Here is a 13,637-nt window from a genome sequence, read left to right on the forward strand (position 1 = left end):
TTGACGCCCGTGGCCGTGTAATGCGCAGCTTTGACGTCGACACGCGAGTATAAGAGAGCGCCTGGGCTGTGAGGTGGGGATCTCGGAGAGTAAAAGAGGTGTGAGCACACAGCCAGAGCGCACAGACACAGATGACCGCTGCTGAGGGGCCACTTTGTCCTCTTCCATCTGGATAGAAAACAGAGGAACAGCCGCACTTATTTCACGCAGAGCCTCCCTGCGCTACACTATTTTTTGTGTTGGGTGTGTGTGTGTGTGAGAGAGAGAGAGAGAGAGAGAGAAACTCTTGTGCACTCTCTTTCCCCGTCTTGCCTTTAAAAGTCGGACAGGATTTTCCCCCTCCAGCTAATTGAGTTCCTTCAGATATCTGAGTGAGCAAGTTTGTCTTTCAGCACCACGGGTCGCGTGGACAGCTCCGCAGCGGCAGCAGCATGGAGACGTTCACCGTCTCAGATGCGCAGCTCTCCCTGGCCGACCTTTACTCCGTCATCCCCTTTAATGTCACCTTTCCGGCCGAGGAGATGGGCGACGGGCTGCAGAACTACACCGAGCTGCAGGGTCCGCCGAGGAGCGCCGGCGGTATTGTCATAGCCATATGCATCACGGCGCTCTACTCCGTCATTTGCGTGGTGGGACTTCTGGGCAACGTCCTCGTAATGTACGGGGTGGTCAGGTAAAGGATTGCTTTTCATTACAGTCATTTTACTGGCGAGTGTCTCAACTGCTTTGAAGCGCTTGATAAGAGCAAGAGAGCCCAACACTGGATGTGAAAATCACCTACACGCACTCATTGTGTCCGTCTGTTCTCATGGGACCTTGTAATGCCCCGTGCAGCTGAGCGAGATTTGAAATTGGCTATTCAGTGACTTTTAGTAATGATCTCATAAATGTAACACAATTTGGATGCATCTTATTGGGTTTTTTTTAAGCTTGCTTTTGGCTTTTTCCTTTGCCCCCTTTTAATGAAAGGACAAAATCCACCCTCATAACAAGGATTTTTTTTTTAATTGAATGGAAAGAAAATTGTTGGCATGATGAAACAAAAAGATTTTCTCCAACCCTAAAAGATGCATTCCCATGATTTCATTTTGGGAGTGAATATGTGCGGACCAATCAAGTGGTCCCCTGCATAAAACATGACATTGTTCTTCAATTATTTCTACATGGGGAACAAAACATGTAAAAGTTTGATGCCGAAGAGGGTTGGTAGCAGTCGAGTCTCTCAATCTCTGAATTCAGTTTGACTCATCTGCGCCTCAGGGTTGTTCAAACAGAGACTCCATTAGTTTGCGCAGATCAGTGGACCGTCAGCTCTCCACTTGGATTGTTAGAGAGGAGAAATCTTGCAGCCAGAGGCAGAGTTTTTATGTGGCGTCTGAATTAAAATGTGTGTGTTCACCTCCTGGGACATAAACAATAGTGCTAATCCCATCATGTATGTAAGCTTTTTAAGTGATAAAACTAAGGTATGTGAAGGGCTTAATGACTTTGTAATTAGCACCCAGATGTTCTTCATTAGTGGACGTTTGCGGTATAATTGTCGGTCTGAGGTCACAGCTTCCCGCTCAGCTCTAAAAGCCTTATAATAAAGCCTACACCCACTTTGTCACTAGATACAGCCCTCTTTCATTTCCTGAGAAGCCACCCAGCCTGAACCTCAGTGCTCGTCAGGAATAAACTGCGTTTGCATGCAGCTCTGCTTGTCCTTTGCTCATTATGTTAATTTGACTAATCTCAAACATTCCCTGTATGTGTTCTCCAAATATCACCTGGAGCGTTAATTACAGCAGCAGGGCCGACAAATCCAACAAGCAGGTGGAATTCATTTAAGATGCCTCTGCAGAGAAGGATTAAAGCTGAGTGGAGGCAAAGCCGTCAAGGCCAGTGGTTGCTTTTTAGCCCACAGGTGAGATGATGGATGGGCTTAAATGTACTTGGATATATGAACATGGTCTAAATGGTTGTTGGTATTACTTTAATATATACAACAGAAGACCGAAGCAGAGAGAAAGCTGAAGGGAAAGTCCCAAGCATGGCATGTTCTGCAAGTGGCAATCTTTGGATATTGAACAAATCATGAATACTTAGAACTCAGCCCATTATTGCCATCCTGGGTTTGGAGTGAAAATCATGGTGAGAATAATGGTGAAAACAAAACAAAACAAGGCACAAGACAAGAGTGAGCGAGGGGAGATAAGAGGGAGACAAAAAGAAGACGGATTAGACCTCAGAAAAGGCAGAGAGTCAACTGTTGTGCAGCGATTCGTCTGGCATACGTGTTCGTGTGACGCAGATGATTCATCTCTGATGCGAGAGCCAATTGATGCATGCAGAGGGAAGACGAGTGCATCAACCATCCAAACAGATTATTGTCTCCTGTGGAAGATTTGTAAACCCTGAAGGGAGCAAACTTCTATTTCTCTTAGATAATTCTTTCTCTCCTTGTAGTTTGTATCCATTTATGTGATGCATAATATGGATTCATTAGTCAAACTTAAAATAAAAATCATCATAGGTGGGTGCACTCTGCACTAGATGGTAGCAGTAGAGGATGGTGGTTGAGGCAAAAAAGACAACCACAAATCCTTAAAATGTCAGGGAGATTTAGCAAATTCTGTGTTCACTCAAATCAAGAGAATTTCCTGCCGAACTTCCAACAATAGCATTGCTGATTGTAATAGCAAATCCTGTCACCCGCCGCCGGACGTACTGCGGCCCCGCAGGCTTCTGTTACTGTTTCATGCTCAAAGTTTAGAGATATTACAAACATGTTGCGGTCTAAAAGAATTCACTGCATCACATTATTGTACAGATAAAAGATTGATGAAGGCAGTCAATGATGTCTGAATTTACAATCCAGTGCTGCCAACTTTGCTTTTTTCCTATTTTCTGACATCCCATATACAAACGATTGAATCTGCTACGCAACCATGTTTGCAAAAAATCATCTCTAAAATCAGAAAAAACTCAAAAGACCACTTTTAAAAAGCTGGAACCAGCACATTTTTGATAATTCTTTGTTTAATCTTTCGTCATTTACTCATCTTTTCAGTGATGATCATAACAAAAGCCCAAGTGAAAGCCTCCGTCTGATTGTTTTTTCCTGCTACTTCAAGCACCTAATGAACAAAGCGAAAGTCATGGATTTAATATATTTTCGTCCACTTAGATCCATGGATAGCGGCCCTGAAATGCAGGGCCCTGAAATGCACACTTAGATCCATGGATAGCGGCCCTGAAATGCACACAAACTCCATTTAGAGGAGAGAATGCATGGATGCACACGTCTGTGTGAATTAGGCTGCAGGGGCATTGAAAGCCTTCGGTCTGATTGCTGATGGAGAGGCCGGCACCTCTGGAGATGGTCCACGCAGGGAAAGCACCACTTGGCTTCTCTTATCTTCCAGCTATCCTTTCCTCTCCTCTATCTCAGCCCCTATCCCGCTGCCACACCTGTTAGATAAGACTTGGCTCAGTGCTCAGGCAATTTACTATCAAGTGGCCTCCATTTTAGATCGGTCCAGTGTGCAGCGAGAGGCAGGCTGGATTATTTCTCGTGTAAGTAGAACTGAGCTGCTTGTTGAGGATTATTGTTTCTTTTCAGCCAACAAGGCTCCTTGTTTTATTGGTAAGATATGTTGGTAAAGATAAAAGAACTACCGTATGAGTCAACATAGCCAAAAAGAGTTGTTGTTTTTTTTTTTATCTTCTTCAGGGACTGTGAGTGGAAATCTGGCTGAAAATATTCTAGCCTGTTGCCAAGAAGAGCATGACTGTATGGCTCTGTTGTTTCAGGCAGGCAATACACACACACACACACACACACACACACACACACACACACACACACACAGAGACATAACACTTTGTCTCGCTGCTTGTCTTGTGTGTTGGCCGTCAGCCCTGCAAACACGGGAGAGAAAGAATTGATGTGGTCACAACAGGCAGAGTTAATCCAACTTGCACATAGATAAAAGGATCAAGATTGATTTTGATGCAAATGTAAACTCTCTATAACTTAATGTAGTGTATAGCCGGTCCTTTGGTTTGCTAGGAGTAAGGGCTCGGGGGGTTGCTATTACCTGGAACAATCATTGCCATCCCATACGATTCTCATGCAATGGCGATGCAAAGTGGTTCACTTCTCCAGTAAATAGGATGGACTTTAGAGACAACTTGGCAACGGGAGATATTTCTAGTCCACTCAGCTCCCTTTGGTTCCGCCAATGCAATCATTGTGTTTTCTGTTTACGAGTATTATCATCCAGTTTTGAAACAAATCACTCGGTGGAGTATAGATTGCTTCTAAAATCGTGGCGGGTTGGATAGAATTTACATAGTGCATAGTTGGCGGCATTTGATGAATGGCAAGCTGAATAATAAACCAGTGATCAATGGCACTCTGTCTTGGTAAACAGGCGGAGAGATCGTTCACATGCCTACAGACCCCGGAGGTCATGGACGGTCAATAATAGCGAGTAAAGGCCTACAACCCTAATTGTTTCAGTGTACTGCTTTTGAAACATTTTGTATTCACGTGGCACCATAACTCACGTGTGGAGGACGGCCTTGGTCAGCCATGACAGCCTCCTCACACAGTCGATGCCGCAAGGAAAGAAAAACAAGAGGAGGAAGTTGGCGGTGACAGAGTGTGACTAAAGTGCTCCGCCGTAACATGAAAAAGGGTCGTCACAATGACATTTCTTGACACATAATTGCTTGTCCATGCCTACCAAAAGAAAGATACAAGATGTCCCTTCCATCTGAATAATTGCAACGATACAACATTGAATTGGAAAAGTTTTTCCTCAGTTTCTGCATTTTATACATAACCACCTCTTCTTGCTTGGTGTGAAATTAAAAAATTTGTCATGTGTTTGTCACCCGCTAGGAGGACACACACTTAAAAGCATAAAAGAGCACCCCCTTATTGTCACTTCTGTCTACTTTAAATGTCACCTCGGCTGTTTGGTATCCTCATAATCCAACTGAGATTCTGAATGGCGGTGAACAGGGTGACACATTACTTTTACCTCTGATTTACAGTACCTGTGCGGACAGAAACTACCATAAAAAGCTGCAGACTTTTATTCTCCACCGTGTTAATTTGTAATCTCCACACGGTCATTCGATTGGGTGGAGTAACATCTAAACCCAGTCATCTCAGTGTTGGTTTACTGGAGCTGTGAGAAGCAGGATACAGTGTGTCGACCTATTTTGTGAGTTTGGATTAAGGAGTAGAGAAAGAGATTTCCTTGGAATCACAGTTCAATTATCAAAGGGACGATAAACACTCACTCGCACATAATCCTCTCCACATGTCAACAGTAAAGGTTTATTTGCTTAATCAAAGGCTTCGAACAGATTGAGATGCCAAAGTCAACAGAGAGCAGTTAACGGTTTGTTAACTGAAGGAGACGATGACAGAGTCTTAACTGTGTCTGAAACGATGGCTGTGACACAATATCCAGTTGTTAGTCCGACGCCACATTACATCAATGCATCACATTAATGTCGTGCTTAAATCATAGACAGCCCTCTCCTAACGAAACCAAAAGCTCACTGCACTCTTTTACTGTAAAATGAACGTAATACATGCTTTGGATTAGACTGATCAAACATACAGGAGGATGTTCAAAACCATCTGCTGCTGAATTCACAGTTTCCTCCTGTCAAGGCGGTGTGCTGCAAATTGACATTAAACAGATATTACAATCTGAAAGGATAGACATTTTTGACTTGTCATCATTCACAGAAAGGGGACAGGTGTAACTAATAACATTAATATGAGGTAAGGAATGAAACGCATACTGTGCTCAGTAAAATGTCATTTTAACCATCAGGAAATTATAGGATATGGTATTTAGAAGAAATGCAAGGCAAGGGAAACTAGAGAAAGCCAAAAGCTTGCCCACAGGGCACAGGAGAGTTCACAAGGAGGCGTAGGTAAGTCATAACTCAAGTCAGAGCTTTGAGAGTTGTTCCGATACCAGGATCAGAAATGCCTCCGAGGCAGCATGCAATGCTAGATTGAACATCAGAGAATACGCGAGCCGGTGCACCAAATCCAATATTTTGTTTTCATATCATTTATCAGCCCATTTTCGCAAACAAAGAAACAACACCACCACATGTCGGTCACCACCCGATCCACACACGCTGCCCAATCGATACATTGCACGTAATTGCTCAATCAATAGCTAAACTCTGGCAAAAAAAAACGATCGCTGCTTCTGAAATTACGATAATAAATTGTACAGCGCTTTAAAAAAAAAAAAGAAAGGAAAAAAATGTAGAATCCACTTGGCTCCTTTCTAATCTCTCTTTCAGGTTTCGCCTGTGCTGTAGCGATGAGGCAGGTGCTGTATAGAGCAGCGTGTAATCTTGGCAAAATGTCAGCAATTTGGCAATTTATTTTACACTGGACAATCTCACCACTAAAATTGCGACGTGTTAAGAGGGAGAGACAAAGAAAAAATATATAAATCCACTCCGATTGGGTTATTGGTTTTATTTTTGTTTCGCAGTAAGCCATGTGAAGCATCCAAAGTGGGAGCATCTTGGCACACCTGAATGCAATGCATCATTTAGTTAATTACACCTGCAGTTTTCCTGAATTTGCATCAAAAGGGCTCGTATTACATGCTTAAATGCAAGGAATACATATTTTTCACAGTATGTACTCAAAGAGTGTACATTTTAATGAATTGTACTTGAACTCAACAGAGGAGACACAGCCAGTGATGAGACTCAGACGCTAAATATTGGAACAATGGATGTCATCCTATATTATTATAAGTTATGTTTCACATCTTACAGATTCATTATATCTGACGAAATTTCAGCCCACAGAGTTCAGTCACTACTTTATCATCACTGGACCAACACCCAAAAGTGTCATCTGACGTCATCTATTTAACTTCTATTTGACCCTTCCAGTTAAAATACCAACCTTATCTATGAACGCGGCAGCTTGCCTGAGGGAGGAGTCATTTCCACGAGGAAGACATGAGCTGAGTTTTCCAGAAAGGCAACAAAATGGTCCAGGTTTACAAGGTTTACAGGTTTACTAGGTCAGATGCAGATTGTTACATGTATGGCAGTATTCAAGACTATATTCTCTTTTCATAAGTCAAACTCCTGCCTCTTTACTTCATGTTGCATTTGTTGGATCCGTTATCTGGAATTCAAACCGTGATACTCATTATACAAAAGACATGTTACATCTATTGTTTGCATTTAATCAGTTAAACCAATGAAATTAATAAATTAGTTAGTAGTTAGTCCCTTAAAATGGCTAAACCTAATTAAAAAACAACAAATACATCCTGATACATCCTCATTGTGATTACAAGTAATTCAAAGAACTCAATGTTTGTACTTGTGTGTTGGGTTTAGTAACATCTTGCTTCAATTACACAGACCCTTGACATTTTCTTCAACCACCAATACTACAAGTATAAGTATAGTCTGTACATGCTGCGGGAAAAACTACACGATAAATCTAAATTCAAAGATTTGTCTATTTTTATTCTCTATATTTTCCATTCAAATGTTTTGTGTAATCAAGCTATACACATTCAGACAAGTGTATAATAAAGTATCATACATCATATTCATACAGCACAGAATGTATTAAACAGTAAATCTTAATGCAATACTGTCACGTTCTGGTCTCTAATGCTTCACTGTTGTGCCTTCGGGCACTGTGCTGTGCATGTAAATTGGTTTGTATATGGAAGCAATAATTTCAAAAACCTGCAATCTCCATTAAAACTGAATCAGATATGCTTTATTTTCAGTATATTTTAAGGTTTTTGATGAGAGAAATCTTTGTGAAAATAAGCCGTAGACCCCGGAGGAACATTTCTGACCTCAATAAGCCAATACTTTACCAAATAAAACAAGTTCAGTGCTGATGACCATTATTTTTTCTTCCAATAGGCATTTTCCATCTCAAACGCTCAAAGAAAAACACACATTTCCTTGCTAAAAGCCGGCTGCATCACATACAATATATATGAACCTCAATTAGATCGCAGCAGTGTTTTCTTTTCACATTTCCCTGGTGCTTTTCTTGCAAGTAGGCTGCTTGATCAGAGACCCATAAGCCAATTGTAACTATTATCTCAAATCAATCATTTATAAAATAAACATGTTGTTGTTCACAGCTCTGCACAGCCCATCCATAGCATGAGGGAATTAACTCTTACTCTAAGCTATAAAAAGCTCGCCGCACAATGAATATCCCTTTCAAATCCGCATATCCACATTCCACACGCAGCGGCTCTCATCACGGCTGCAGCCTATTGCCAACTCATTTCCTCTGCTTTGTAAACACAATCAGATACACCAAGATGAAGACGGCCACAAACATCTACATCTTCAACTTGGCTCTTGCCGACGCCCTCGCCACCAGCACGCTGCCCTTCCAGAGCGCCAAATACCTGATGAACACCTGGCCGTTTGGGGAAGTCCTGTGCAAGCTCATTATTGCCATCGACTACTACAACATGTTCACGAGCATCTTCACCCTGACCATGATGAGCGTGGACCGCTACATTGCCGTGTGCCACCCTGTCAGAGCGCTGGGGTTTCGGACGCCGGTCAAGGCGAAAATGATCAACGTGCTCATCTGGGTGCTGTCCTCTGCCATTGGGGTACCCATCATGGTCATGGCTGTGACCAAAGTGAAGGATAATGGTGAGATAGTGTTCTTCTCTACATCACGTGACTCCGCCTTTTTCTTATAACCAGTCTCAGGTGCCAGTGAAGAAAGAGGTTTGCAAGTGTTAAGTTTCACACATATGGACTTCAATGGTAGAGGCACATTTCTAATCTGGTGCTGCCCACTGTGACTCAAGACTTAGAGGTCAACCATTGGCACAACCTGGGGAAGTTGAAATAAACCCCAGAGATGTAGGCGCACCAGCCTGGACATCGACCCATAGCACCTACTTTGTCGTGCACCCATATGGTGGCACCATATGGTGGAACATTGGTCTGCTAAGAGTACACGCTCGATGCTGAACAAGGAGGTTGTATATTTAATTAAATAGACTCCTAATATAAGTATAGTTGAAGTAGAAGGGCCAGTCGCACAGACCTGGGAATGTTTCTCTGTAGCTTAAGTCAGTATCTTTCTAAACCTGCTTGTCACCATAACTCTCCATTAACAATGTATTTGTGTATCCTACCTGCCCTATTTCCAGGTAAAACCATGTGCATGCTGAAGTTCCCGGACCCGGACTGGTACTGGGACACCGTGACAAAGATCTGTGTCTTCATCTTTGCTTTCGTGGTTCCTGTGATGGTCATCACTATCTGTTACGGCCTGATGATCCTGCGCCTGAAGAGCGTCCGTCTGCTCTCAGGCTCCAAGGAGAAAGACCGCAACATGCGCCGCATCACCCGCATGGTCCTGGTAGTGGTGGCAGCCTTCATCATCTGCTGGACCCCCATCCACATCTTCATCATCGTGAAGACCATGGTGGAGATCGACACAAGGAACCCCTTCGTGATAGCCAGCTGGCACCTGTGCATCGCCCTGGGCTACACCAACAGCAGCCTCAACCCGGTCCTCTACGCATTCTTGGACGAAAATTTCAAGCGGTGCTTCAGGGATTTTTGCCTTCCCTGTCGGACCCGCGTGGAGCAGCACAGTCTGACAAGAGGCCGTAACAACACCAGCGAGCCGGTGTCCGTCTGCGCTCCGACAGAAGCGAAAAAGAAGCCGGCATGACTAGGCATGGAAGGGGTCCCGCACAGCTCTCGCTCAAGGAGGATCCAGCAAGAACTGCAATCAGAGGTCACCCAGATCTCCACAACAGAGTTTTAAAGGTCATAAAGATAAAACGCCTCAAAGAAACAAGTCGTGACGATTATTCTCGCCAATTGGTCTCACTGAACGTTCGAAGATGATGGAAAATACGTTTCTCTCTGATCTTACTTTTCTGGCATTTGATGGCGTGAAAGCCCAAAGAGTATAATACAATGTAAGCAAGATTACGAAGCAGAACATCCCCAGGTCATGATTACTCTGCCCAAATGGACCAGAAGGAAAGTGGACAGACCTTTACAATGATGTAAAAAGGACAAAGAAACATCTGATGATTTATGTCTTGTCTAGCAAAGAGCATTGTAATAAGACAGAATGATTGACAGGGTAAAACAAATTGCTAAAAAAGATTGGATTATGAAACAATGAGATTTCAAATTCAATCTTTCTATTTCTTTTAGGAACACTTGCCTATACATTCAAAGAAACACAAGCAATTGTTGTGAAAAATGAGTATTTTGACTTTTTCACTTGTATCTTTACCATCAATACACAAACAATATGCCTTACTGAGCACGATTGATACCCACCGACAGTTGGATGAGGATTTATCACATCACTTGTTGTGGTTGACAACAAAGCTCTATGTTGAGCAAAAGTGGGATCTTGTACAGTAAAAATGGACATGTTGTTTTCTTCGGTGTGAATGTGAGCGTGAATGGTTGTCTGTCTCTATGTCTGCCCTGTGATGGACTGGAGACTTGTCCAGGGTGAAATCTGCCTCCGCCCATTGACAGCTGGGATTGGCTCCAGCGCCCCGCGACCCTAAACAGGATAAGCGGTTCGGATAACGGATGGATGGATGTTGTTTTCTATTGTTTATCTCTTGAGACTCTGCCAGACAATGTCTGTCATAGAAGACATGAAATCAGAGTCAAGTCCAGTTCATAAGGTTTGGTGCTCAGATGAAAAGATCCTGAATGGCATTGAACCACTGGAGCTTGGATTTCTATGGACGTCTTTTCTGCACACCTACTTGACTTGCATGAGTGGAGTCAAGTCTGCAGGCATCCTCCGAGCAGAATCACTAAAGAATGGCAAACCTGCCAGTGAAGAATAATGTTGGCAGCCACAACACTGCACTCACCTTGTTGGTTTATTGTTTGAAATATAAGCCACAACTCCAACTGAGATGCCTGTCTTTGAAGTCAACAAACAAACTACTCAAAGGCAATTATTGATCTGCATTTAAATGAGCTTAATGTCTGTCATCTGGAATACCTGTGGCACATTTAGAACGTATTGACGGGTAATTTATTCCGGATAATCTATTTACTCTGAGACGATGATGTCGATCAAATGGGAGACATTCATCAATGGATGCCATGCAATTCACTTTGCATACCAGATGATGGATGTCAGAGATGATTATCAAAATGTGTACTCGTGCGGAAATATTTTGAAAGCAGAATACGTGTTGACATGCAGTCATGTCAAAATGTTCCATGGTCTTGATTAATGTTGAATTGTTTATTTAATGGTAAATGTCAAGTAGAGAAAACTCATCCAAATGGAATGTAAGTCAAAAAGATGACAGTGAAGCCCCCTTTAGGCCTTTGGGATGGATAAAAATGACTAGACAACTGAAAATACAAAAAATGTAATAAATGTAAATTTGTAGATAACATAAGGCTTTTGCATATGAACAAATTGGGCTTCAGCTACAACTAAAAGGACTTTAAGGTGTACCTGTGATTCTGTATGTTTTCTTTACACTTTTAGATCTGACTATTTCCACACAATGCTTTAAACTCATGAGACTCAAATGAAAAAAAACAAATACATAAAAGAACAAAGAGGAAAACAACAATCCAACAAATGGCTTTCTTCTCCGTTTACACGTTCAGCGATTGGGCTGTGGGGTGACTGGAGTAACTCAGAGACAAAGAGAAACATATTGTGATCCATTCCTGCATATTTTCATAGTGACTGTTGTGATTTAAAGTGTACTGTACATACATGCTTTGCTTTGACAACGTGCTGCATCTGTCAGGCGTACAGGACATCTCAGCCAGCATTTCTTTGCAAACTCAAAGGGCACAATGACAAATGTATAGATTAACTTGTCCAAAAACAGAATGACAACGGTGATCAACTTATTATATTTTGACAAATAAACAATAGTAATTCATTTCCACTAAATATATATATATATATTTAAAAAATGTCTGCATCGTGCATTGAGGGTATAGTCAAAGTTAAAGTGTGCATGATTTTTACTTTATCAACCACATCAGGATCGGTCGCTCAAAAATGTTTCCTTTTCTTAATTCCTCTCATTGCGGAATTATTAATCTTTTTCATTTATGCAAATTGATTCAGTTGTTGAATACAGTTTGTTAAATATAATATGTAACTTTCTCTGTGTGGCCGAGTCCACAAAAGACAAATCACTAGTATTTGACCACCTTATTGCCTCACCTCAATAACAAAGAAACAGAAGCATCCCATTGTTCCTGATCAATGCTGGTCAATCAATGTTGCCTAGTGGCAAATGGAGATTTCAAGCTGTCTGGTCCACACCCTGTAGTCTTTTAATAAATCTAACTTAATCTAACTGCTGCCTCCCAATCATCCTCATGTTCTTCCTGGAAGCTCTTCACTGATGTAATGAGCTCAATTTTTTTGCACTCACACAGCAAAATCGCCTCAGATAGTTTTTTTTATTTGTAGGATGTTACTGGTCCTTTAACTAAGCAACAGAAGAAAAAAACATTTCCTCGGAAAAGAAAATAGAAAAGTAATACACATAGTAAACCTAAATCCCACCATGAACAGGCCTAATCCCAGGTAGTTTAGCGCCTCATTTTGCAGACGTGCAGATTAATTTCACAGCACAACTTTCTGGTGATTTCTGTCTGAAGCAAATTACAGAAGCCCATTTTACTACATGACCAGTGTTACTAACTCCTTTCCAATGGAAATAATTCCAGCATCAAAAGTTGCCAGATGACTCATACGTTCAATTCAGAACTCATTTAAAGGAATGAATACATTACTAAAAAAATAAATAAAGTGAAGGTCAAACGAACAGTTTACATTGGATCTACATTAGCGAGAGAACCATTTATTTGTCAGATCACAAATGATGGCCTTTAAAAAAAAGTAAATAATCTCCCATGTACATGTGTACATCTGGCTTCCCCCTGACTGGCCAGCACCTCGTGACTGCTTCTCCAAGAAGAGAAGAGGAACTTATTACAACATGATGCATTGATTATTCCTCACCTTTCTTGTCTTCATTTTAGTCGCTTAATTAGTTGCTCGTTGCTTTTAAGAAATTCAAGTCAGTGAGTGGGTCTGAATAGTCGCTAAACACTGCGTTTGGCGGATTTGGTGTGTGGTATATTAATTAACTGCAGCTCCTTTGGTTAAAGGACACTGTGTGAAGCCGTTTATTAATCTGGGACTCCAGGAGGTGAGGCAGCAGAGCCCAGTCTGCCGTCAATCCTCATTGATGTTAGTAGAGAGTTCACATCACTGATTGCTTCTTCCATCGTCTTCCTCATTCAGCTTTGTACCTTTGTAATTTGCCTTCCATTATTGTCATCATCAATTTTGTCCTTTTTATATTTGATATAAGACTGCTTTACACTGTAAACGGAATACTGAAAAGCCTGTGTGAATGTAAATAACTGTACATATGACATAGTGGTGTTTTACACCTATGTGTAAAACACCACTATGTCATATGCACATGTCATATGTACAACTATGTTGTTTAATCCCTGACTGCAGTACAAGTGTGTAAGGCAATTGTGCGGCTCATACTTTTTAAGCTTCTTCTGTTGAATAAAAA

General features: G+C 41.7%; 1 protein-coding gene across 1 annotated transcript; it reads left to right on the forward strand.

Annotated features, from left to right (window-relative positions):
- Nucleotides 1-275: 275 nt before the first annotated feature.
- oprd1a (opioid receptor, delta 1a) lies at nt 276-11,617 on the forward strand. Its single transcript, XM_068575411.1, has 3 exons — nt 276-673; nt 8,348-8,703; nt 9,213-11,617. The coding sequence occupies exons 1-3, from the start codon at nt 432-434 to the stop codon at nt 9,740-9,742; spliced, it is 1,128 nt and encodes a 375-aa protein (XP_068431512.1). The 5' UTR covers nt 276-431; the 3' UTR covers nt 9,743-11,617.
- Nucleotides 11,618-13,637: the final 2,020 nt, after the last annotated feature.

This window comes from Clinocottus analis, unplaced genomic scaffold (genome assembly GCF_023055335.1).
Source record: "Clinocottus analis isolate CAN_PGR_092001 unplaced genomic scaffold, fCliAna1.0.p SCAF_14, whole genome shotgun sequence".
Taxonomy (NCBI): Eukaryota; Metazoa; Chordata; class Actinopteri; order Perciformes; family Cottidae; genus Clinocottus; species Clinocottus analis.

Bases quoted from the DNA above. Each gene is read 5' to 3' on its own strand.
- oprd1a (XM_068575411.1), top strand. From the start codon at position 432: ATGGAGACGTTCACCGTCTCAGATGCGCAGCTCTCCCTGGCCGACCTT. The intron at 674-8,347 runs GTAAAGGATTGC...AAACACAATCAG, and splicing joins GTAATGTACGGGGTGGTCAG to ATACACCAAGATGAAGACGG. The intron at 8,704-9,212 runs GTGAGATAGTGT...CCCTATTTCCAG, and splicing joins GACCAAAGTGAAGGATAATG to GTAAAACCATGTGCATGCTG.